The sequence below is a fragment of the Staurois parvus genome, unplaced genomic scaffold (assembly GCF_062004578.1).
Source record: "Staurois parvus isolate SC_StPar_1 unplaced genomic scaffold, SC_StPar_1.0 ptg000509l, whole genome shotgun sequence".
NCBI lineage: Eukaryota > Metazoa > Chordata > Amphibia > Anura > Ranidae > Staurois > Staurois parvus.
Window position 1 is genome coordinate 933,271 of NW_028318305.1, and position 22,053 is coordinate 955,323.

The 22,053-nt window shown below is 40.6% G+C and overlaps 1 protein-coding gene across 3 annotated transcripts in view; it reads left to right on the forward strand.

The window, feature by feature from the left end:
- The window catches only part of TBCE (tubulin folding cofactor E), a 505,807-nt gene extending 485,188 nt beyond the window's left edge, over positions 1 to 20,619 (forward strand). For all 3 annotated transcript variants that reach the window (XM_089690000.1, XM_089690001.1, XM_089690002.1), the window contains one exon: positions 20,408 to 20,619. In XM_089690000.1, the coding sequence (XP_089546126.1) occupies positions 20,408 to 20,500 (93 nt within the window). In that variant the 3' untranslated portion in view covers positions 20,501 to 20,619. The remainder of the gene's footprint in view (positions 1 to 20,407) is intronic.
- Positions 20,620 to 22,053: the final 1,434 nt, after the last annotated feature.

A 22,053-nucleotide genomic window follows, 5' to 3' on the forward strand; every position in this document is an offset into this window, starting at 1 on the left:
CTAAATCTAAACAGGTAACCTGTAGAAATTTTAAAGTGTCACCTATGGAGATTTTTAAGTATCACAGTTTGTCACCATTCCACAAGAGTGCGCAATTTTAAAGCATGACATGTTAGGTATCTATTTACTCGACGTAACATCATCTTTCATATTTTACAAAAAGAACTGGGTTATATATTGTGTTTTTTTTTTTTCATTAAAGTGTATTTTTTCCCAAAAAATTGGGTTTGAAAAATTATTGCGCAATTACCATGTAACATAAAAAGTTAAAAAATTGCCATTTTATTCTCTAAGGTCTCTGATAAAAAAATATATATAATGTTTGAGGGTTCTAATGAATTTTCTTGCAAAAAAAATTGCTTTTTATATGTAAACAAAAAGTGCCAGAAAAGGTTTGGTCTTCAAGTGAATATAGAAAGCATATCTGCGTATGCAACAATATATTTTGTACTTTAAAAAAACTGCCTGTGCAGTGGCATCTGTAGATAAAAACAAACTGTGCAGGTTTGACCATAGTTGAATAATACACTTTCTATAGATGTAGGTTATTTATGTACCTCATGAAGCCTGGCTGGAGAACTCCAAGGATGTTGCTAAAAGATGCCTAGCTGTTACTGTTCACCATCACAGGAGCAATCTGTCAAATGCTGAGTTCAGAACTACTGCATCAGGGGAGAGAAACCAAATGTGAAGGGGTTTGAATCAATGAAAGAATTTGCTCCTGTGATGGTGAAATTGAACAGTAACATTACTTCCCTTAGCTACATCCTAGGAGTTTTTCTATTCAGGCTTGATGAAGTACTTAAATGACTTACACTTACAGAATAATGATTCAACATTGGTCAAAGCTGCACATCTGGTTTTATTCCACAGATGTCCCTTTTCTGCATAGGCATTTATTTAGTAAATGTGAACTATGCCTAAATATGAACTGTGCATAAAGACGGCAAAGGCATATAATATATATATATATATATATATATATATATATATATATATATATATATATATATATATATGGGTAAATTTGTGAATGGAAAAAAAAACCCACATTGTTTTCTGAATTGGCAACAGACAAAAGTAATTGGTATCCATTATTGTTCCATAATTTAAAAAAATCTAATTTTGCTTTTGAATTTTAATTTAAACATAACAGTTTAATTAAAAAACAAATGACATGGACAAAAATTATAGGACCCCTAAACAAATAGTTTGTTGCGCAACCTTTAGAGGCAATCATTATAAATACCAATTTTTGTAGCTCTCAGTGAGATCTCTGCACCTGCTAACAGATAGTTTGACTTACTCTTTTGAGCAAACATCCCTATCTGTTATAGGTTTCAGCTATTTTCATAGATGTTCCATGGAATTCAAATTAGAGATTAAAAAAAGTAATTTCAGAATAGATTGTTCTTAGCCATTCTTGGGTGCTTTTAGCTGTGTGTTTTGGTCTTTGATAGTTTTGAGATTTCATTATGTCATGCACAGGTTCAATGCACCCAATGCCATTTGCAGCAAAGCAACCCCAAAACATTACCAAGCCTCCACCACAGTACTTGTACTGTGAATGGGCTGCAGCTACAGGCAGAGACGTACCGGTATGTCACTCTGCCTGTATTAACACAGGGGGCACTGTGTTCCCCCCAAGCAAACGGGGACCCGGTGGTCATGTGACTGCTATGCGATCACATGAGCACAACGTCGGCAAAACTGTTATGTTTATAACAGCTTTGCCGACATTGTGCTCATGTGATCGCATAGTCTGATTCATAACAGCTTTGCTTCCCTCTCTAGTGAACTGTGATTGGCCTACAGCTCTCACATGGTACCAATCACAGCACCCTGTACCAATGTGATCAGCTGTAGCCAATCACTAGTATTTTGAACGGTCATGAACTTAACCCATTCATGACAGTTCAAAGTAAGCAATGCATTGTAGAAGCAATAATCTTTATTGCTCCTGCAAAGCAAAGTGTAAAATAAAAATCCCTGATCACTCCCCCAGAGTAGTACAATAACAAAACATGACTTAGTACTTGATGGCAAATCTCTTGTTGGCAATCACAGAGGTCAGACGTTTCCTGTAGTTGGCCACTCCTCTTGTCAGATCCTCTCCAAGTCATTATAGTTTGGTGGCTGATGTTTGGCAACTTGAACATTCAGCTCCCTCCACAGATTTTCATTCGGATTAAGGTCTGGAGACTGGCTATGCCACTCCATGACCTTAATGTGCTTCTTCTTGAGCCAATCCTTTGTTGCCTTGGCCATGTGTTTTGGGTCATTGTCATGCTGGAACACCCATCCACGACCCATTTTCAATGCCCTGACTGAGGGAAGAAGGTTCTCACCCAAGATTTGACTTGCATTGCCCTGTCCATCGTCCCTTTGATGTGGTGCAGTTGTCATGTCCCCTTAGCAGAAAAACACCCTCAACGCAGAATGTTTCCACCACCATGTTTGACAGTTGGGATGGTGTTCTTGGAGTCATAGGCAGCATTCCTCCACCTCCAAAAATGGCAAGTTGAGTTGAAACCAAAGAGCTTGATTTTGGTCTCATCTGATCACAACACTTTCAACCAGTCCTCCTCTGCATCATTCAGATGTTCAGTGGCAAACTTCAGACGGTCCGGACATGTTCTTTCTTGAGTAGAGGGACCTTGCGGGCACTACAGAATTTCAATCCTTGTCGGCGCAGTGTGTTACCAATTGTTTTCTTGGTGACTGTGGTCTCAGCTGCCTGGAGATCATTGACAAGATCCTCACGTCTGTTCTCATGATCACTGACACTCCACGAGGTGAGATCTTGCATGGTGCACCAGACCTAGGGAGACGAACAGTTGTTTTGTGTTTCTTCCATTTGTGAATGATTGCACCAACTGTTGTCACCTTCTCACCAAGCAATTGGCGATAGTTTTGTTGCCCAGTCCAGCCTTGTGTAAGTCTACAATCTTGTCCCTAACATCCTTGGATAGCTCTTTGGTCTTTGCCATGGTGGAGAGTTTGGAATCTGATTGTTTGATTGCTCCTGTGGACGGGTGTCTTTTATACAGGTAACAAAATGAGGTTAGCAGGGAGTCTTTAAGAGACTGCTTCTAATCTCAGCTTGTTACCTGTATGAAAGACACCTGGTAGCCAGAAATCCTGCTGAATGATAGGGTATTAAATAAGTATTTCCCTCATGAACATACAAATCAGTGCAAAATTTGTTAGACATGCATTTCGAATTTTTTGTTGCTATTCTGTCTCTGTGTTACAATACACCACTCGATTTTTAGACTGATCATTTCTTCGTGAGTGGGCAAACATTCAAAATCAGCAGGGGATCAAATACTTATTTCCTTCACTGTATGAATCCAGGAAGAGAGGAGAGTGAGGCTGGTGGTGGGGACAGCGCTGGATCTTGAAAGGTGTCAGGTAAATATTGGGGGAGGGGGGGGTGGCAAGCAGTAGGGTGTTTTTTAGCCTTAATTCAGGGGAAAAAACACCTGGACTTTAAAACCACTTTAATGTAAAACAGAACTTTAACATACTATTTGACACATTTTGATCCAGGGAAAACCATACTCATTTCACAACCAAAGTTTAACATAGCCCATGTCCCTCATTATGTTGCATGTAACAATGCAAACAGCACAAGAAATAATATGAGGTAGGATTTACAACATTTGGAGGACTTAAAGGAGAAGTACAGCCAAAGCTCTTTTGGCTGTACTTCTCCTGTGGATCACAAGGGTGCAGTTAATTTTGTACTCAGTGGGCTGAAGCCTGCTGTTGGTTGTCGTCACTCAGCCGGTCCAGGCTTGAGAAAGATCCCGATTCCAAAATTGGGATCCACTCCAGAGTTTGGAGCTGCAGAAAGATGAAAGCCATACTTCTTTTTACATCGAACCGATTTCAATCCATCTATGGCCAGCTTAAAAGAGAAGTTGCTGTGTGTGAGAAATATTTTAATAAATTGACAACTTTGTGTAAAAAATTAAGTTACATTTTCTTTCTGCATTTTCCAAAAACTTGTGGCAAAACAATGGAGTCTTCAATAGACTCATTATGCCTCTTAAAAAATACCTTGGTGTTTTCTTTAAAAAATGTGGTCATTGTGTGGGTGTTTTTACAGTCTTGGTGCTCTAGGGCCTTCAAAAATTTGATCACTAGTCAGGAAATTAGATGTGTAATTTATGCCCCTAAAATTCCTGATGGTGTTTCTTTGACTTTGGTCCTCTCTGTGAGAAAGTCTCACGAATATTGTATTGTTGTATATGGTATCATCATACATGGGAGGAGTAGCAGAATGTGTTCTGGGGTGTAATTCTATGCCTATGATGTGTATTAGAAATATCTTATTAATTGACAACTTTGTGTAAAAAAAATAATAATTTTCTTTCCTGCATTTTCCAAAAATTTGTGTCAAAAGAATGACATTTTCCAAAGGCTCACTATGTATTTCAGAAAATAGAAAGGTGTTTGCTTTCCAAAATGGGGCATTTTGGGGGCGTTTCCACTGTCCTGGTGCTCCAGGGCCTCCAAAAATGTGATGGGTAGTCAGAAAATTAGATGCGTGATTTATGAGTAATTTATGCTCCCTGAAAGCCCAAAGGTGCCCCTTGGATTTTGGATCCTTGAACCTAAGCTGTGGAAAAAGTGGAAAAAGTCTCACATGTATTCCCATTCTCAGAAGACATACCATGTTTTGAGGGGTAATTATAAGAATGCCTATGCCGCGTGCAAGAAATAACTTGTAATTTCTTAATTGTGACTAAATTGTGACAAAAAAATTACAACTCCAAACTATTTAGGAAAAGGCATGGTAGTTTTTTTAACTGTCTACTTTCCAAAAAGGGGTCATTTGGGATTATATGTACTATCTTGGTATTTTAGGGCCTCAAGAGATAGGCAGTCAGTACATCAGGGCTGATCAATTTTCAAATAAATATACCATAGTTTGTTGACTCCATAACTTTCACACAGATTAAATAATATACACTGATTTGAGTTATTTTACCAAAAAAGTAGCATTTTGGCAAACTTTATGAAGAAAAAGAATTTATTTGCAAAATGTTATACCAGAAACTAACAAAAATGTGTTTTTTTCAAAATGTTTTTTATTTTTTTGCTTAAATTATTAAATACCACCATAAGAAAGCTCTGTCTCAAAAAATTATAAAAATTGCATTTGGGTGCAGTGTTGCATGACTGAGTAATTGTCATTCACAGTGTGACAGCACCGAAACTGAAAGATTACGTGGGCAGTAAGAGGGAAGTGTTGTCACAGTTTACTCGAAACTAATGACCTGTAGGGGCTTTTAAAGCATCTATTGAAAATATAGCATACTGTTGTTTTGCAGGCACACACATATTTAAAGCTTGATATGTTGAGTATCTGAGGGTGAACTGCAGAAGAAAGGGCACATCCGCCAAAACTCAGTATGGCTACTCTAATTTGCGCAGAAATGTGTGCAGGCATTGCGCGCACACCTGTGCGCATGCATAGTGCACGCAGATGCACCATGGCGCACTCAAAGCATAACAGTTCCTCACGCCCAGTGGCCTATTTAGAGTCAGCACTCTGGAGTACAAGTTGCTGGATGATCGTCAGCCCCCTGTTACCCTGTGCTTCTGTGTTGCTGTTCTTTTGGATTTCCCATTGCTGACTCGGCTTGCCCCTGGACCTGTCTTGGCTTGTCTCCTGGCTCTGACCCCGGCTTGTTACATGGACATTGCTTACTGCCTGCCTCCTGTGTCTGACCTCGGCTAGATCTTTGGCTATGCTTCTGCTCCTGACTGACCTAAAGTGCACGATTCCTGCTTTGGTTCCTGATACCGCCTCCTGTTCTGCTCACCTGTCAAGATCTGACTGTACATCTGGAGTTCCGCCTGTCCGGCTGGTAGCCAGACTTCACCTGCCCATCTGGAGTGTCCTCTGCTCAGCTGATACCACCACAAGTCCCTTCCAACTGCCTCATCTACTCTGCTCATCAGGCTACTCTACAGCAAGTAACCTGTGCTTCTTTGGGTGCAGCACTTCCTCTTCCCACCTTCAGGGTGCTCTGCACTCAGCCGCAAGGGAAGCCCTTATGTCACATTCGGCCTCCGACTAGGTTTGTGACAGTATCAGGCAGCCACTATGTCCAAGACCAAAAGAGGTGCTTCCCTGTTAAATGCTTTGTGCCAGCAAGTCACTGCTCTCACCCAGACGGTGAAACATATGCAAGATGGATACTTCCAGTTAGAATGCCGCCTGCAAAACCTCACTGAGTCTGCCACTCCCACAGACCAGAGCCCGCCTGCCATAGCTTCTTCAGCTACTCTAGCTCAAGCATGTTTAACGTGCATTGTTGGTAGCTCCTCCAGAAACTAGAGTTTCTGAACGCTTTTCAGGTGAGCGAAGGAAGTTTAGGGCCTGCAAGAATGCCTTCCAATTGTACCTGGCACTCTAGCCAAGCCTTCTCTATAGAAACTGTGAAGGTGGGACTTATCTTCCTTCTTTCTGATGAACCTCAATCCTGGGCCCACCACTTGCTGGAGCAAAAGATTTTGTTTCAATTCTTATATTTATACACAGCGACAAATCACCCTATAATACCCCAGAAAAGTTATCCACCTCCACCCTTGAAGGCTAATTAAACAAAAAAATAAAACTTTTCCCTTTCACAAATAAATAACAATAAAATAAAAATAGAAATACAAACAACATAAAAAACATAAAAATTGTCCAAAATATCCAAAATTCAAAAATAGTCCCCACAGGTGTAAATAATGATTTTTCTTTCTTCTTTCATCAAAAAACTCCTTCTCGATACCCGCAAATCCTGATGACAGTACACCTCAAAAAGAAAAAACTTGACATAGTGTCATACCTTTTAAATAATACAACACACGTGCCACTCACTGTGCAGCATGCAAAAATCTTTATATATGTGTATACTCCATAAACGAGTATCTATACACATGTAAATATTCTATAGTGAATATAGATATAAGTGAAACACACTCACATAAAATAGTGTCATAAACACAATGTGTAAAAGCAACTCCAACTTATCACTGCAAGTGTGTATCACCACACCCTGTATATATCAGTGATCACCTAAACCCAAAACAACACTCTCCAACTCATATGCTGATGGGTAATTACCCTATATAAGAAACATCAAGGCATAGCACCACTCTGGGTTAGTTTCTCCTCATAACGATTTCATCCAATACTAGGGTTTTTCTTCCATTATCCTCAAGAAAATCCACAGTCACAGATAGTGTATATAAAATATCCTCCTTTAATTGGTAACTCACATAAAATTTGGGTGAAATAGCTCCTCCTCACAGGGATACAAGTGTAGACAGATTCAGGGAAACATTAGCCACATGTTCCCACTTCCAAGATGGCCGCGATCGCACTTCCGGTCAGCGTCGATACGTTGGGGTCTTCTGAAAAAGTCATAGGAAGTGACGAAACGCGTCAGAGCACGTGACGTCAGACGTATCGACGCTGACCGGAAGTGCGATCGCGATCATATATAAAGATTTTTGCATGCTGCACAGTGAGTGGCACGTGTGTTGTATTATTTAAAAGGTATGACACTATGTCAAGTTTTTTCTTTTTGAGGTGTACTGTCATCAGGATTTGCGGGTATTGAGAAGGAGTTTTTGATGAAAGAAGAAAGAAAAATCATTATTTACACCTGTGGGGACTATTTTTGAATTTTGGATATTTTGGACAATTTTTATGTTTTTTATATTTTTTATGTTGTTTGTATTTCTATTTTTATTTTATTGTTATTTATTTGTGAAAGGGAAAAGTTTTATATTTTTGTTTGTTTCAATTCTGTTTCCTCTTTTTTTGACACAACAGCGCAACTTTATGAAGCCCCGTAACACGTGCCTACTGCTTAAGTTGCTCTTCAATTCCTTCAGCAGGGACGACTCCCCGTGGAGGACTATACTGTGGACTTCTGTAAGTGGTCTGAGATATGGGGTGGAATGCGGTCATTCTCAAGTGCTAGTACTGGCTTGGTTTCTCTGAACCCTTCAAGGACCAACTGGCCAGAGTTGAGGCTCCTGCTACATTAGAAGGTCTCAGTTACCTGGCTGTTCAACTCGATAGACGCCTGTGGAGTGATGGTTGGAAAAGACGTGTGCTTACAGACCCACTTGGATGCTGCCCAAGGTACCAGCTACACCTCCGCCTATACCTATCACCACCACAGCTTCTGCCTCAGAAGGAGAACCTATGCAGAGCAATCTGGTGCACCTTGCAAGAAGATGAAACAATAGTCAGAAACAAATTGAGCGCTCTCCAATATAGCAGCTGATACAGTCAGGTAACCAAATGAAACCTCCAAAGTACAATGTATATGATAAAGTGCAGCGCTAAGTAAAACAATAAGAGATATAATCACAGTAGAATCCAAATAAGAATAAGTCTGTGGGTATATGGTAAGGTGAATCCAGAAGTGAGCAGAAATCAATATGCTGGTGCTCTGAAGGAATGATAAGATTGCAAACTTACCAGATGCACATAGGGTATACGCATTAATATATCCACCTCAGGACACTTAGGGTATGAGGTATGGTAGGTGTATGAAGATCATCCTTCAAGGAATGGGCAGCACAGCGGTCAATGGGTGAGGTCTTCTTAATCCAGAGGTCCCCTTTAGGATGGATAGGGTCAGTCACCTGCTTACAGGGATTCCTTTCCTCTGGATTCCTTTCCTCTGGAAACTCTTCAACCTGGAAATCTCCACTGACTTCTGAAACTTAATGGCTCCATAAAGAAGCCATAAAAAAGGTGCCCATGGTGTAGTATTTTCCTTGTAATTTTATTTATTTCACAAAATGGTAATACAGTGGTAAAAACAAGGTACACTGACCATTGACAAAGATGGCTGCCGGACCAGCACGTGGCTCCGGGGGCGTGACGTCACAGCGTGTTGATTCCCTTAGGCCTTTCGTGCCACGCATGTCCTCAGAGAGGAGATCAACACTGCTATGACTAACGCTGTAGGTTTATATAGACCCAGCGCACGCACTCCGTGTCGCCGCCATTTTGTCGAAGGGTGAATAGTGCGCATGCGCGGTCACGTCCGCGCCATTTTGTTGTGGATCAAGAGTCACAGCAAAGTTATTATACTTTGCTGAACATTAGTATTATATAACAGTCGGCAACTGTGTATAGTTACTAATTAAAAACTCACCAAAGGTGCTTATTAGACTTATGTCCCTGTTAAGTCTAAAACAGAGAAGAAATATAAAAAGAAAAAGGTATAATAACCGATGCAAACCGATCAGTATATGTTTACATCATACTTAAAGGGGTAGTAATAAAAAGCTATAATCCAGTATGTTATGATAATTGTTCAAAATAAATATAATTGAATCTCATAAGGAGTAAAGAGTGATTATATTTCAGAGGTACTTAATATTTTAAGTGATAAAACCACTTATTCTCTCCTTCCCAAGGACCCTCTTCCAGGTTTTAAGCGCTCTCTTAAGCATATTATTAAACTTGGTTTTGAAAATAAGATTTTAAATAAAAAAGAAAAAGCGTTTTTATGTCCAGTTGCACCTAAACTAACTGTATTTTATATTTTACCTAAGATTCACAAAGACCCGATTTAACTACTTGCCAACCGCAGATAGCTGAATGACGGCTACACTGCGGCCGGCCAGTTCTGGGAGGGCATCATATGACATCCTCCCAGAACGCCCTCTCCTACGGACACAGCTGATCATGTGATGTGGTAAAAGGCCAATCACAGCGGCCTTTTACCACATGATCAGCCGTGTCAAATGACACGCTGATCACCGGGAAATGCAATTGCCGGTTCTCGGCTGCACTTTCCTTACGCTGTCAGAGCATGAGGAAAGTACTGCCGAGAACCAGCAGTTGTCAGAGCAGGGATCGGCACCAATCATCAGGGCACTGATGATCAGTGCCCTGATGATCGGTGCCCAGCAGCGCCACCCACCAGCTCCGCCCACCTGTGCCCAGCAGTGCCACCCACCTGTGCCCAGCAGTGGCCACCAGTGCCACCTACCTGTACCCAGAAGTGCCACCTGCTTGTACCCAGCAGTGCCACCCACCAGTGCCACCCACCAGTGCCCATCAATGCAGCCCAGCAGTGCTGCCAGTCAGTGCCCAGCAGTTGCACCAGTCAATGCCTAGCTGTGCCACCAGTCAGTGCCCAGCAGTGATGCCAGTCAGTGCCACCTATCAGTGCTGTCTATCAGTACCCATCATCAGTGCCACCTATCCGTGACACCTCATTAGTGCTGCCTATCAGTGCCACCTCATTAGTGCTGCTTATCAGTGCCCTTCAGTGCTGCCTATCAGTGCCCATCAGTGCTGCCTCATCAACGCACATCAGTGAAGAAGAAAAATTACCTGTTTGAAAAATTTTATAATAGAAACAAAGAAACTTTTTTTTTTCAAATTTTTGCATTTTTTTGTTTATAGCGCAAAAAGTAAAGCGCCCAGCGGCGATTAAATACCACCAAAAGAAATCTCTATTTGTGAGAAAAAAATGATAAAAATGTCATATGGGTATAATCTTGCATGACTGCGCAATTGTCAATCAAAGTGCGACAGCGCTGAAAGCTGAAAATTGGCCTGGTAAAGAAGGGGGTATAAGTGCCCGGTAGGCAAGTGGTTAAACCTGCAGGCAGACCAATTGTCAGTGGCATAGGGTCTTTGTGTTCAAAAATCGGTGAATATATCGATCATTTTCTACAGCCACTTGTAATACAGACACCTTCTTATCTTCGGGATACAAAACAGGTTTTAAATGCAGTGAAGGATGTCATCTTATCAACCACATATCTTGTTACTGCCGATGTGGCATCCCTTTATACCAATATTAGTCATAAGGATGGCATGGAAGCTGCAGATTTCTTCCTTACGCATTACAGCACTTTACCCACGGCACAAAAAGATTTTGCAATGACCAAAAACTACTTCTGGTTCAACAAGGAATACTACTTGCAAATTAAAGGAGTAACCATGGGGGCCAAATTTGCCCCAAGCTTAGCAAATCTCTTTATGGCTTACTGGGAGGAAGTCAGAACTGTTATTATACAAAAGGTATATTGAGGATATCCTTCTTCTGTGAAACAGAGATGAGCAATCTTTGACAAATTTTTTCAGCACTTTAAATAACAATAATCTTAATTAATATTAGCCTGACTTATACTTTTAGTAAACTACAGATTCATTTCCTGGACCTTACCCTAATGAACTATAACGGAAAAATCACTGCTAAATCTTTTTTTTTTAAAACAGACCGCAATAGCTATATTCCTGTGGATAGCTGCCACCACACATCGTGGCTGGTGAATATTCCAAAGGGTCAGTTCATGAGAATCCGTAGAAATTGTACTAATATAGATGATTATCACTCACAAGCCTTGATTCTCAAAAATAGATTTCTAGAGAAATGCTACAACGAGATTACTCTAGATAACACTCTGAATGCTGTGGCTGATTTAGGTAGAAATGAAAAGCTGACTAATACGGTAAGAACAGCACAAACCCATGTCTGTCCTTTTATTACCACGTATTCAATGCAGCATAGGGCTATTAGTGGGATCATCAAAAAGAACTGGGATATTTTAAAAACAGACCCGATACTTTCAAACATTCTACCTGAGAAACCAGAAATAGTTTTTCGTAAAGCTACAGCCATTAGACACCACTTAGCGCCTAATATCGTAGACCCACCCAAAACGATTTCATTGTTTTCTGATTTAAATGGTTTCCATCCATGTAACAGATGTGTTATATGTACAGTGGGGATCGAAAGTTTGGGCACCCCAGCTAAAAATTTGTATTAATGTGCATAAAGAAGCCAAGGAAAGATGGAAAAATCTCCAAAAGGCATCAAATTACAGATTAGACATTCTTATAATATGTCAACAAAAGTTAGATTTTATTTCCATCATTTACACTTTCAAAATAACAGAAAACAAAAAAATTGCGTCTGCAAAAGTTTGGGCACCCTGCAGAATTTATAGCATGCACTGCCCCCTTTTCAAAGCTGAGACCTGCCAGTGTCATGGATTGTTCTCAATCATCATCTGGGAAGACCAGGTTATGTCAATCTCAAAGGTTTTAAATGCCCAGACTCATCTGACCTTGCCCCAACAATCAGCACCATGGGTTCTTCTAAGCAGTTGTCTAGAAAACTGAAACTGAAAATAGTTGACGCTCACAAAGCTGGAGAAGGCTATATGAAGATAGCAAAGCATTTTCAGATGTCGATATCCTCTGTTCGGAATGTAATTAAGAAATGGCAGTCATCAGGAACAGTGGAAGTTAAAGCAAGATCTGGAAGACCAAGAAAAATATCAGACAGAACAGCTCGCAGGATTGTGAGAAAAACAATTCAAAACCCACGTTTGACTGCACGATCCCTCCAGAAAGATCTGGCAGACACTGGAGTCGTGGTACACTACAGTCAGGTCCATAAATATTGGGACATCGACACAATTCTAACATTTTTGGCTCTATACACCACCACAATGGATTTGAAATGAAACGAACAAGATGTGCTTTAACTGCAGACTGTCAGCTTTAATTTGAGGGTATTTACATCCAAATCAGGTGAACGGTGTAGGAATTACAACAGTTTGCGTATGTGCCTCCTGCTTGTTAAGGGGCCAAAAGTAATGGGACAATTGGCTTCTCAGCTGTTCCATGGCCAGGTGTGTGTTATTCCCTCATTATCCCAATTACAATGAGCAGATAAAAGGTCCAGAGTTCATTTCAAGTGTGCTATTTGCATTTGGAATCTGTCGCTGTCAACTCTCAAGATGAGATCCAAAGAGCTGTCACTATCAGTGAAGCAAGCCATCATTAGGCTGAAAAAACAAAACAAACCCATCAGAGAGATAGCAAAAACATTAGGCGAGGCCAAAACAACTGTTTGGAACATTCCTAAAAAGAAGGAACGCATCGGTGAGCTCAGCAACACTAAAAGACCCGGAAGACCACGAAAAACAACTGTGGTGAATGACCGAAGAATTCTTTCCCTGGTGAAGAAAACACCCTTCACAACAGTTGGCCAGATCAAGAACACTCTCCAGGAGGTAGGTGTACCTGTGTCAAAGTCAACAATCAAGAGAAGACTTCACCAGAGTGAATACAGAGGGTTCACCACAAGATGTAAACCATTGGTGAGCCTCAAAAACAGGAAGGCCAGATTAGAGTTTGCCAAACGACATCTAAAAAAGCCTTCACAGTTCTGGAACAACATCCTATGGACAGATGAGACCAAGATCAACTTGTACCAGAGTGATGGGAAGAGAAGAGTATGGAGAAGGAAAGGAACTGCTCATGATCCTAAGCATACCACCTCATCAGTGAAGCATGGTGGTGGTAGTGTCATGGCGTGGGCATGTATGGCTGCCAATGGAACTGGTTCTCTTGTATTTATTGATGATGTGACTGCTGACAAAAGCAGCAGGTTGAATTCTGAAGTGTATCGGGCAATATTATCTGCTCATATTCAGCCAAATGCTTCAGAACTCATTGGACGCCGCTTCACAGTGCAGATGGACAATGACTGCAAAAGCAACCAAAGAGTTTTTTAAGGGAAAGAAGTGGAATGTTTTGCAATGGCCAAGTCAATCACCTGACCTGAATCCGATTGTTCATGCATTTCACTTGCTGAAGACCAAACTGAAGGGAAAATGCCCCAAGAACAAGCAGGAACTGAAGACAGTTGCAGTAGAGACCTGGCAGAGCATCACCAGGGATGAAACCCAGCGTCTGGTGATGTCTATGCGTTCCAGACTTCAGGCTGTAATTGACTGCAAAGGATTTGCAACCAAGTATTAAAAAGTGAAAGTTTCATTTATGATTATTATTCTGTCCCATTACTTTTGGTCCCTTAACAAGTGGGAGACACATATGCAAACTGTTGTAATTCCTACACCGTCCACCTGATTTGGATGTAAATACCCTCAAATTAAAGCTGACAGTCTGCAGTTAAAGCACATCTTGTTTGTTTCATTTCAAACCCATTGTGGTGGTGTATAGAGCCAAAAATGTTAGAATTTTGTAGATGTCCCAATATTTATGGACCTGACTGTATTCCACTATAAAGAGATACTTGTACAAATATGGTCTTCATGGAAGAGTCATCAGAAGAAAACCTCTTCTATGTCCTCACCACAAAAAATTATCGTTTGAACTTTGCAAATGAACATATAGACAAGCCTGATGCATTTTGGAAACAAGTTCTGTGGACCGATGAGGTTAAAATTGAACTTTTTGGCCGGAATGAGCAAAGGTACGTTTGGAGAAGAAGGGGCACAGAATTTAATGAAAAGAACCTCTGTCCAACTGTTAAGCATGGGGTTGGATCAATCATGCTTTGGGGTTGTGTTGCAGCCAGTGGCACAGGCTGCAACACAACATCTCACGAGTAGAAGGAAAAATGGATTCAATAAAATTTCAGCAAATTTTGGATGGTAACTTGATGCCATCTGTGAAAAAGCTGAAGTTAAAGAGGATGGCTTCCACAAATGGATACTGATCCTAAACACACCTCGAAATCTACGGGGGATTACATCAAGAGGCGTAAACTGAAGGTTTTGCCATGGCCTTCACAATCTCCTGACCTCAACATAATTGAAAATCTATGGATAGACCTTAAAAGAGCAGTGCGTGACAGACAGCCCAGAAATCTCAAAGAACTGGAAGACTTTTGTAAGGAAGAATGGGCAAAGATACCTCAAACAAGAATTGAAAGGCTCTTGGCTGGCTACAAAAAGCATTTACAAGCTGTGATACTTGCCAAAGGGGGCAGTACAAGATATTAACTCTGCAGGGTGCCCAAACTTTTGCAGACACCATTTTTTTGTTTTCTGTTATTTTGAAAGTGTAAATGATGGAAATAAAATATAACTTTTGTTGACATATTATAAGAATGTCTAATCTTTAATTTGATGCCTTTTGGAGATTTTTGCAGGGTGCCCAAACTTTCGATCCCCACTGTACTTGTAATAACATCAGAAAATGGAAAATAGAATCATTCACCTCTAATACTACAGGTAGATCACACAAAATAAAGAATTTTATCTCCTGTAACAGTAGATATGTGGTCTACATGCTCCAATGTCCCTGCAACAAACAATACGTGGGTCGGACAACGAGGAGACTCAGAGACCGCCTTCGTGAGCATGTCTACAACATTAAATAAGGCTTTAAAGAGCACTCTAAATAAATAAATAAATTGGTGTAGCGCTAAGTAAATACTAACATGTACATCACAATTATAAACAATTATAAACATAACTCATTACACCGTGTATAATAATATTAAATAAATAAGTGAATATAATAAAGTGCAAAACACTACATTTTATTATTTTTATTATTATACAGTATTTATAAAGCGCCAATAGTTCGCTCAGCGCTGTACATTACAAAGGGAGACAGAACATGTGACAGAACAATACCAATACAATGCAAAACATGAGGGGATCAAGGGCCCTGCTCTTTCGAGCTTACAATCTAGGAGATTTGGATGATTCACTCAATTTGGGGAATCAAAAAATATATATGAACATAAAACACACAGTGCAAGTGTACAAAAACACACTCAGTGAGAATAAATGTCCACTCCAACTCTATACGCTGCACTTATAATATTAAATAGTGCTCCACAAATCATGTGTAAACTCAATCCAACGTGCTGCGAATCCAGTGCCAAACCATGAATCCAGAATTAGCCAAAATGCCCCCTCACCTCCTTACAATGACCGCAAGGGCCAGCTCGCTTTTTAAGGTTAAGCCACACTTTCACAGGAATATCCTCATCACCACCAGATGGACCCTCCTAGAAATCCCCACAGATCCGCAATCCTCTTTTAGTACTCCAACTCAACTGGTCGTTCTCTCACAGAGGATCATAGCAGAAACAAACAGAGATCCTCCATAGTGTAAATCAGTAATTTAATATTCAAGTAACAAAGAAAAATCCCACTCATGTAAAATAGCACAATCCAGCTTTTACCCATATCATGGGTGTATGTGCATGGTTCTGGGTGATCCAAGATGGCCCCCACGCCGGAACTGATGTCACCGCGCAGCGGAAGTCCTGTCACTGCGTACCGACACGTTGCCCTGAGGAAGTCACGTGATTATCGGAACGTTCCTTAGCGCATATTTTTGACATGGATCTTTTACTAACTTTTTTAGACACCGGCCTTTTTTACACATTGGGTAGCAATTGCACCTTTTATATAATATTAATTTTATAGAGTGATTTTTAATACATATTATATCACTTATACATCATTAAGGGTAGTATACTGATTACACTATAGGTAGTTATTAAGAGGTTGTTAATTAAGTTATCGTGTCACCCAATATTTGGTTTCCATTCAGTAGCCAAAAAAGGCATTCAAAAAAGGGGGGTTTGTGAAAAGAGATTCACAGAAAAGCGGCTACATTATGAACAGACCGTAACACTCAGAAAATTTTCCGAAAGTTATGCTTTATTACACAGATATAAATATGACATATGGGCATTTGCCCTGGTTTACCATCACCTCAGTATGAGACAATAACACACAGACCTAAAACCATATAAAATGACATCAAGACCGGTCTAAATGTATGTGCAACAGAAAAAGTGACTGCAAGAGTCTAATATCTCTGTAGTACACACACATAGGTAAACACTTCCCTAAAGAGGTGTATCCAAAAATTATACCATAGGTATACCATAATATTGAATAATGAATTCACACCAATATCATAATGGTGAATCCCGAACAGGGAATCCAAAAATTATACTATGGATATACGTATATCACATGTATGAAATGCAGTAAGCACAATAAGCGTGAAGAGGGGAACAGTAAGCCTCAGGCCTGTTTGGAAAAAGACATAAATGTCAAATATATGATGCAATACATTCCTGTGCCGGCACACGTGGTTGGGGCCCGTTTTTTGAATAGTATACTGATTACTCCTTATGAGATTCAATTATATTTATTTTGAACAATTATCATAACATACGGGATTATAGCTTTTTATTACTACCCCTTTAAGTATGATGTAAACATATACTATTTCCTCTCTGTTTTAGCTCCCCTAATAGGGACATAAGTCTAATAAGCACCTTTGTTGAGTTTTTAATTAGTAACTATACACAGTTTGCCTGTTGTTATATAATACTAATGTTCAGCAAAGTATAATAATTTTGTTGTGACTCTTGATCCACAGCAAAATGGCGCGGACGTGACCGCACATGCACACTATTCGCCCTTCATCAAAATGGCGGTGACAGGGAGCGCTTGAGCTAGGTCTATATAAACCTACAGCGTTAGTCATAGCATTGTTGATCTCCCCTCTGAGGACGTGCGTGGCACGAAAGGCCTAAGGGAATCAACACACTGTGACGTCACGCCGCCAGAGCCACAAGCTGGTCCGGAAGCCATCTTTGTCAATGGTCAGTGTACCTTGTTTTTACTACTGTATTACCATTTCATGAAATAAATAAAATTACAAGGAAAATACTACACCATGGCCACCTTTTTTATGGCTTCTGGAGCCATTAAGTTTCAGAAGTCAGTGGAGATTTCCAGGTTGATCCAGTATCCAGAGGAAAGGAATCCCTGTAAGCAGGTGACTGACCCTATCCATCCTAAAGGGGACCTCTGGATTAAGAAGACCTCACCCATTGACCGCTGTGCTGCCCATTCCTTGAAGGATGATCTTCATACACCTACCATACCTCATACCCTAAGTGTCCTGAGGTTATATTAATGCGTATAACCTATGCGCATCTGGTAAGTGTGTAATCTTATCATTCTGTCAGAGCACCAGCATATTGATTTCTGCTCACTTCTTGATTCACCTTACCATATACCCACAGACTTATTCTTATTTGGATTCTACTGTGATTATATCTCTTATTGTTTTACTTAGCGCTGCACTTTATCATATACATTGCAAGAAGATGCATCAGCGGCAAGCTAATCTGTGTCTTTATTGCGGTGGAGCCGGACACTTCTTACGCAACTGTCCAGTAAGTCCAAGCCCGTTAACCCTGCTTACTTCCAAGTCTCTAGATCATCTTCAGCTTATATTGCTCTTCCAATTTCGTTACAGGTGGCAGAAGAGAAAACCAAGCTCCTGGAAATCATCGATTCAGGTGCATGCAGTTGCTTCCTGAACATTGCTTCTTGGCTTGCTAGGGTAAAGACTTAATGATTACTTGGCTGATGGCACCATTCTCAGTTCTGGGCCAGTCAAACTTTACCCATCCTTACCCTAACAGACTCTGGCCACCAAGAATTCCTCTGTTTTGCAGTTCTGTGCTCACCTATGTTTTCTGCTATTTGGAGTTCCATGGTTGAAGGCACGCAACCCACTGATTGATTGGCCCAAGGAAGAAGTTTCCTTCAAGTCAGCATACTGCCGTCAGCACTGTTTTGATCCTGAATCTCGGAACTCTGCAAGTTGCCTCACCGTCCAACCATCTTCCAACACCAGCCAGAATGTTCCCTCGACTACAATGACTTCCTGGACATTTTAGATAAAAGGCTGACACACTACCACTTCACTGGCCTTATGACTGCCCCATTGAATTGTTGCCTGGAGCAGAGATTCCTTTTGGACAAATATTTACTCTCTGAGACTAAGCTAGAAGCCCTGAGGCAATATATCGATGAAAATCTCGAAAATGGATTTATTCATTCCTCATTTCTCCAGCTGGTGCTGAAAGCTCAAAAAGATCACCATCAAGAACCGCTCTTCCTCTCATCTTCGAATTATTTCAAAAGTTCCACACAGCCATCATTTTCACTGAACTAGAATTACGTGGCTCTTACAACCTCATTTGCATCCTTTAGGAAGATGAATGGAAGATGGCTTTCCGAACCTGCTTCGGGCACTTTGAATACTTGTTATGCTGTTTGGATTATGCAATGCCCAGCATATATCACTTCTAGATTCTGGAAGGCTCTCTGCAAGGTTTTGGAAATTGAGGTCTGCCTGTCTTTTGCTTACCGCCTGCAGAGTAATTACCAGACGGAACAATACCTGCAATGTTTTTCTACATTTTTCCCAATATAATTGGGTAACCTTGCTTCCATGTGCCGAATTTGCTTACAATTCTGTCCATATTGCCACCAAAAAAATCCCCATTCTGGGCGAATTATGGCTTCTTTCCTTCCTATCAAATACTGCTCTGGAAGCAGCAGTACCTGTATTGCAGAAAATTACTGGATTCTCCAGGAAACTATGCAGAAAGCACAAGAGGATTATAAAAAATTTTATAACGGGAAGAGAAGAAGGAATCCAGATCTGAAGGTTGTAGCAGGTATGGCTTTCCACAGCAAACCTTAAACTGTCTCGTCCTTCTTGAAAGTTGTGACCAAGGTTTATTGGTTCAAAATCAAGAAGGAAGTTAACCCCGTGACATTTGAACTGATTCTGCCGAGCTCTTATAAGATTCATCCAGTTTTCAATGTGTCTCTGCTTAAGCCAGTTTGTTCAGGTCGCACTCAGATGCGCCATGGTGCATGCAAAGCGTGACAGTACAATTGGGATCATCAGCCCCCTGTTACCCTGTGCTTCTGTGTTGCTGTTCTTTTGGATTTCCCGTTGCTGACTCGGCTTTCCCCTGGACCTGTCTTGGCTTATCTCCTGGCTCTGACCCTGGCTTGTTGCACAGACTTTGCTTACCACCTGTGTCCTTGGCTTGCCTACGGACTTGCTCACTGCCTGCCTCCTGTGTCTGACCTAGGCTAGATCTTTGACTATGCTTCTGCTCCTGGCATACTGTGCATGATTCTGGCTTTGGTTCCTGACTCCGCCTCCTGTTCTGCTCACCTGTGAAGATCTGCTTGTGCATCTGGAGTTACGCCTGTCCTGCTGGTACCCTGGCACAATCCAGCATTCACATGACCATCTGGAGTGTCCTCTGCCCTGCTGACACTGCCGCAAGGTCAAGTGCCTCATCCACTGTGCTCATCAAGCTACTCTGCATCAGGCAACCCGTGATTCTTTGGGCACAGCACTTCCTGTTCCCACCTTCAGGGGTGCTTTGTACTCAGCCGCAAGAGGAGCCCTCTTGTCACTTTGGCCTCAGTGCAAGCTCTTCTTTTATAGTTTACAAAAATGGGTAATATATTGATTTGTTGTTGTCTTCATTGAATATAACTGTGTCTTAATTTTTATTTGGGATTAATAAAGTGTGACATAAAAAAATTGGAACTACCTCTGTTTTATTCTCCAGGGTCTCTGCTTCTGGAAAATATACATTTGGTGTTTTAACTAATCCTAAAGACCTAAAAATTATTTTTTTAAAACGTGTACAAAAAAGCTCAAAAATGGCTCTGGGATCAAAAAGGGTAATGGCTGTATTAAATATGTAATATTTTCTTTTTAACTTTTCAGATCAAAGGCAAAGAAATTGAACTTGAAAATGACTTGAAGCCCTTGCAGTTTTATTCCATAGAAAATGGAGACTGTGTATTGGTTAGATGGTGACAAAAATCAGCCCTGCATCCCCAAGTTCTGTTTTTTTTTTTTTTTAACAACCACTGAACATGGAGAACATCCCAAATCCACCGTACAATGCATATATTAAACATTTATTGAAATTGTAATATTCTGGCATTACTTTGTTTTTTCTTCTAGTTTGAATGTTTATTTCTGTGTTGATCATGACGAACCTGAATTCTGTACTGAGTAGTATTATATGTTTCAAGGACAAACGCATTCATCCTTCAATGTGTAGGGTCCTTAATGTGAGTACTACCCAGTGCAGCGTTTAGCCCAGTCCACCCTCAACTTACCATAGACTTTTACAGGCTGCTTTCTGAAAGTGTACCAAAGATGCAGCATGCAGGAGTTTTTGTGCACTTTCAGAAAGCGCACTAAACCGCAGAACATAATTCAACTCTATAGAAGAGTGCATCAAACCCACAGGAAAGCTGCACTGCTCCCATGGTGCTGTCAAACCACCTCAGAACAGTGTGAAAACGCTCTAATCATGAAAAAAGTGGCATTTGTGCCACTTTTTTGCTGGTATGGCCCTGTAAAAGGTCTTCTACTAGATTCAAAAATCCACTCCACTGGTTTTGGTACCTTTTTACCAAAATGTGCTACTGCAAATTCTAAATAATTACCTGAAGTTCTTAGATAAAGAAACTATAATTAATTAGAACGTACTCCAACTTGATGTACAGAGACAAGTGAGTTCCGGTCTCTGTATGCTGTATAGCTGGGTGGCACCATTACTGGTTTACAAGGACAGCTTTGCCTTTCATAGCTGTCAGGGTCCTAGTAACCAGTAATGCAGACAGTTGTCAGAGTCTGATAGGTAAGCTGAGAGAATAATTTCCCATCAGTTCCTTGACTGACAGCAGGCAGTGGGTCAATTCTGTAGCCAGTAGCGTACTTTCTCCCACGCATACTAGAGTAGATCCTTCCAGTTATGTTATCTATGTTTTCATAGATACTTCCAGTTTCATTATCTATATATCTGATGACATAGCTTATGGTCCTCCCAATAAGCAAGCAACTATGTCTTCTACCACATAGAGAACCTGACTAATTTCCACTCTGACACCCCATCAAGTATCCACTCTTGTCCAACTGTGAAACATCAAAGATCCTGTAGTAAATGATCAGCACCATGGGATTCCTAGGTTCCATTAAGTTTATTACAAGTTTAAAATAAAACCTTAAACATTAAAAGAATGCCTTGAAACATTTCAAGGCATAGTTAGAACTTGGCATACAGAGATTAGAAGAGTGCCTCTCTCCACACTGTGTCATGTACAGTATGTTACCACTACTACATCCCCACCTGTCACTTGTTGTCAAAGATGTTTGACCTTTTACAGATAGTGAAGTGTAAGACCTAGGAATCTTGTATGGGGACCTGAACGATGACATTGAAGTCCTTGCAAGAAGGCTGTTCCTTCAACTGATAAAAGAGGTGTGGTTTTGCCTCTGAAAAGGTTCCCAATTGGCTGCTAGTGAGATTTTGACAGCTCCATCTGACAGTTCTTCTGAAGTTTCTGCAGCGGCTTCTC